Source organism: Acipenser ruthenus, chromosome 1, assembly GCF_902713425.1.
Source record: "Acipenser ruthenus chromosome 1, fAciRut3.2 maternal haplotype, whole genome shotgun sequence".
Lineage (NCBI taxonomy): Eukaryota > Metazoa > Chordata > Actinopteri > Acipenseriformes > Acipenseridae > Acipenser > Acipenser ruthenus.
In genome coordinates, this window is record NC_081189.1 from 59,272,963 (window position 1) to 59,278,251 (window position 5,289).

General features: G+C 35.8%; 1 protein-coding gene across 1 annotated transcript; it reads left to right on the forward strand.

The window, feature by feature from the left end:
* The first annotated feature begins 3,276 nt into the window (after nucleotides 1–3,276).
* On the forward strand, nucleotides 3,277–5,079 carry LOC117972472 (pancreas/duodenum homeobox protein 1-like). Its single transcript, XM_034921554.2, has 2 exons — nucleotides 3,277–3,650; nucleotides 4,153–5,079. Exons 1-2 carry the CDS (start codon nucleotides 3,326–3,328, stop codon nucleotides 4,464–4,466), a joined length of 639 nt encoding a protein of 212 aa, XP_034777445.2. The 5' UTR covers nucleotides 3,277–3,325; the 3' UTR covers nucleotides 4,467–5,079.
* The last annotated feature ends 210 nt before the right edge of the window (nucleotides 5,080–5,289 follow it).

Consider the following 5,289-nt stretch of genomic DNA (forward strand, 5'->3'; position numbering starts at 1 on the left):
CTACTGCTCCTTCCATAGATGATCAGTTAAATTAAAATATAAGAAATGTGTGGGCCATGGCTGACTTGTGGGTTCTAGTTCATCTTTCACCAACCACTCACAGAACATGCTGGCATGGTGAATAGTATTTTCATCTTAAAACACAATTCATCCATCAGGGTAAAAGTTAGGCATTGCTGATCGGCCATGAAACTCAAATCAAATGGTCATTGATTTTACCCTCCAATGAATCAGTACCAGACCATGCCAACACAAACATGCACATACCTCTACTCAGGCACTTAAGTTCAGGTACAAAGTAAAGGTAAATGGCTTCCTTTGATGGCTTTCTGTGGTGGGGTGACCCGCCCCTGTGCGTATATTTGTGTTTTATGTTGTATGTAGGGTGTTTATGTTGTGGGTATGTATTGGTTCACGGAGTGTGGGTTATGTAGCACAGGTGATGTAAAATGTATAATTGTATTTAGGCACAGGGATTGCACAATCACTTCACGTGCAGATAAAATGTAATAGTATGTGAGCACAGGGAGTGCACAAATTAGTTCACGTGCTGGGATTCAAGTGAATGATTAATTAGTTCACGTGCTGGGATTCAAGTGAATGATTAATTAGTAATTGAATAACAGCACAGCTGGTTGAATAGTTGCACGATTCACTCACTCGGGGTTGGGTGTTCATGAGTGGAGAACGGGAGAGAAAGAGAGAAGGAGAAATTAAATCAAATATAAAATAAACAAATGCTGCTCGTGCATAATACTTGTTTGTTTGTTTGTTCACTGTTTGTTTAGTGTTAGTACATTTTGTTTGTCTATTTATTTCGGCTCAAAGTGCCGTGTGCTGCTTTGTTCAACTGTTTTATTTTCTGTGTATTTTTAGAAAGTGCTGCAGCACCTTTGCACTGAACTTAGCTGTGTCCTTCCTCGTTTCTGGTCTGACGTCACCCCTGCAGCCAGCTTGTTCACACTTCCATACAAAAACACACCTGTCAGATTATAACTCATGGTCGTATATACTTTCCACTGCGATTAAACTGAACTGGACCCACATATTTTGGGGGTTGTTCCTAATTGTAGCTTGTTCATATACTTTAAAATATGTGAGTAAAGGCTACACTTAAAGTTGTTTAAGTGTACAATTAACTCTCTGACACTGAAAAAGGGTTTACTTAACCTCAAGTTAAACATGCAGAATTGAGAGCCATAGTAATCACTCCTGCCAAGTATGAATAAGGTGATACCAGCAAAATGGAATAACTACCATGACTCTACAAGAGACTGAACTTTATGGATTAACATTATGTCATGCTGTCATGTTGTTTCGGTAGAGAACTAGACAAACATGCTAAACAAAATTGTACTATCTGGAGGCTCCCAAGTGGTTCATCCAGTAACGCCGCTCCGCCTGGAGATCGCTGGTTCGAGTCCAGGTTATGCCATCGCTGATCGTGGCCAGGAGTTCCCTGGGGGCCGCCCACAATTCGCCGTGCGTCGCCCGGGTGGGGAGAGTTCAGGTAATCCTCAGTTCACCAGCAGCTCCTGTGGTTGATAGCGTGCTTGCAGGTCTGCTTTAGAAAACACTCAGATCTGTGTTGTCCTCCAACAGCACAAAAAAAGACGGCTTGGCAGGACACATTTCGGAGGACGTGTGTCTGCCGCCGTTTCCCGAGTCAGGGCGGGAGTTGCAGCGATGAACCAAGATAAAAATAATAATTAGGCATTCCAAATTGGGGAGAAAACCGGGATAAAAACCATTGGCGACGACTAAATTTATATTTAAAAAAAATGACTATCTGTTGATAAGTGGTAGTTATAATAAAGGGGTATCTGAAAAGGTAGTATTTACTATTCAAATATTGGGGGGGGGGCACTAAACTTAACGTAAAGTAAGTCAATTAAAGTTGTAAACTTGGGTTACTTTCAATATGTGTTTACTAATTGAGATGAATCCCATGAAACGTATTTGGTAGAAGTACAAACTTGAGCAGGAGTTTACTAATAATGCTTTATTTTCTTTGTGCACTATTACCTCCATGTTAAGTGTTTGAATTTCCAACTTAGCTATCACTTCTTTGATAACGCAGCGACATACAGCAAATAACATTTCCAGAGTACAGAGTTTCACTCTTTATTTACTGCATTTATCGATTTTTGGTTTCAGGGAAACAAAGATAATTTCTTAAGTGTCAGCGGAAAAAGTAAGTAGGGGCCTAATGTTTTGTTAGGCTGTTAGGGTTCACCCATTTCACTTCAGTTTTATCATTTTGAAATTAAACAAGCGAATATATCTATTGCTTATAATTAGGACGGTACATTTTTTTTTTTTCATACTAATTTATTTAAACATAATATTGTTATAGATGAACTAGGTCTTTTCTGTGGAGTGAAAGCTAAAACTAGAAACAAGCGACCATGATATTTTATTTAGGATTCAAAGATTAATTGTTAACTGATTAGTGGTTAGTATTTAATATTAACAGTTTTATTTTCCTTTCACTCACAAAAATGGTACGCAGGTCTGTCCCACAATGTGTTGCACTTCAAATACAATGTATTTAATTAGTAGCAAGAGATTGGCAAAGCAAGCAGGCAAAGACAAATAGTTACCTTTCTGCACCCTGGCCTCTTTCAGGTTAAAAGGGAAATAATTAAATAATTGCTTATAAACATCATTTTAAACTTATCTTTGAGGCTAGTACCCTAAAATAAAGTCATAATATATACATATGATTTAGTTTATTACTGAGATTATAATGACAGGCCTACATTTAAGTAGGCTACCATATTATTACTACTACTAGTACTATTTATAATAATAATAATAATAATAATAATAATAATAATAATAATAATAATAATAATAATAATAATAATACACATTATTATTATTATTATTATTATTATTATTATTATTATTAGTAGTAGTAGTAGTAGTAGTAGTAGTAGTAGTCTAATAAGAGAAAGCAGGTGTTTTTATTTTGAATTGAAGCTCCCTTTCAGTCAACACTATTGAATATACATACATACATACAAACATACGTAGACAAGCCAATCAGACCACAAAAAATAGGGGAAAAAAAGTTAGGTGTGGCTAGCTTTATGTTGCTGAATAACTCACTTAAAATAGATTGAGTGAAACACAAGGACGTGAGGGCAAACATTGCACTGGAATTTACAAACCAATTAGGTATTTGCTCTTGGTCATGTGATAACCAACAGGTAAAGCATTAGCAGGTTAACAGTTGCTTTGTTCATCCAAGTAGGCAGTGATCTGACAGCCTTTAAAGAGTTTCTGAAGCTAATGTTATTTGTAGCCTATTTCATTAGCCATGGATGGCCTGGATCTGTATTTTGAAAATGGATATGGACAGAACCAAGAGGAATACAATCTGAACCTACCTGCCTGCCTGTATGCAATGGGCGCAGAGCAGAACACCTTTCACAGACCTTCCTTCAGTTGTTATGACAATCGGAACCAAAGGGATTTAATGCCTAACGAGATGCCTCCCTGTCAGAGTTCTAGTTCTGAGCAGGAACACCAAGAATATCTCCCAAATGGATTCAGCACTGTGCCAGACTCCAAAGGGCAATTCCAGTTCCCATGGATGAGAAGTGCAAGATCTCATTCATACTTAGTGAGCCCTCCCTGTACAGGTGTGTATCCAAAAGCTAACACTAAATTAACACAATGGAGAGTTGGTTTAGAGGCGCCTATTAGGAAATTTATCATGAAATTGTTAAATGATTTGATGCGTTTTAGGTATATATATGGGGCAGCAGTGTGGAGTAGTGGTTAGGGCTCTGGACTCTTGACCAGAGGGTCGTGGGTTCAGTCCCAGGTGGGGGACGCCACTGCTGTACCCTTGAGCAAGGTACTTTACCTAGATTGCTCCAGTAAAAAGCCAACTGTATAAATGGGTAATTGTATATAAAAAAATGTGTAAATTGTATGTAAAAAATAACGTGATATCTTGTAACAATTGTAAGTCGCTCTGGATAAGGGCATCTGCTAAGAAATAAATTATATATAATAAATTATATATATATATATATATATATATATATATATATATATATATATATATATATATATATATAATTTAAAGTTATTTAACAAGAAAGAAAAATATGTGAAAAATATGTGTTGTTGTTACAGGTAATATTTATCAATCGGAGGAGGATGAAAATAAAAGGACTCGTACTGCATATAGCAGAGCACAACTGTTAGAACTTGAGAAGGAATTTCATTTTAACAAATACATCTCCAGGCCCCGAAGGATTGAGCTGGCTGCAATGTTAAACCTCACCGAAAGACATATCAAAATTTGGTTCCAGAACCGACGAATGAAGTGGAAAAAAGAAGAAACAAAGAGAGACAAAGAGGTTTCTTTAGACAAAAGTAAAAAGTATGTATCTAACAGCAAGGAATCTGAAGACACTTCAAGTGACACTGATTTTAGAAAAGTTTAAAAACTGTGTGTGCACAGGCATTTTAGGTGACTAGTATCCTCAATGGGTTATCGAGTATCCAGTAGCCTTCTAACTAGCACTTAGATTTATAAGTTGAAAACCCTGAAGTTACCTATCCACAACTCGCCGATACCCTGCTCGATTATCTAAACTGTGCAGATCTTAACGCCACCCTGAAATGCAGAAACATGTTTTTTTTGTCTGTTTTTTTTTTCATTGTTCTATGTGCTGATGTTAATAAGGCAAGGGGTGTCACTTCAGGTGGAAAACGCCAATGCGATTATAGATCGAAAATCTACCTAAAACAGTTAAAACGACGCCACGGTTGGAATTATTATTTTTTTTTTCTGTTAAACCAGGAGACTAAACTAAACTAACAGAATAGCTTTACTGCAATATCCTGGGAAACAATGAACAATGTTTTATTTGTTTTTTGTTGTTGTTTTTGTTTTTATGTGTATGTTGCAATGGCAACGCACACACACGCACACACACGCACACTCACATGCACATCGCCAGTTAATCCTGAAATTGTATCTAACAGGATTACAACATGAACGTTTAAAGAATATATAAATAAAATATTTACAGATACCAAAATATGTGTTCTTATTTAGCCTACCATAAAACATGTGTGCAACGCATTATCATATTAATTCAATTTCAGGTTCTTTGTTTCTTATAAAGAATTATTATTATTATTATTATTATTATTATTATTATTATTATTATTATTATTATTATTGTTATTATTATTATTATTATTATTATTATTATTATTATTATTATTATTATTATTAGTAGTAGTAGTAGTAGGCTAGTA

Coding starts and splice junctions, on each gene's coding strand:
- LOC117972472 (XM_034921554.2), top strand. CDS start 3,326: ATGGATGGCCTGGATCTGTATTTTGAAAATGGATATGGACAGAACCAA. Junction 3,651..4,152: donor AGTGAGCCCTCCCTGTACAG/GTGTGTATCCAA, acceptor TTGTTGTTACAG/GTAATATTTATCAATCGGAG.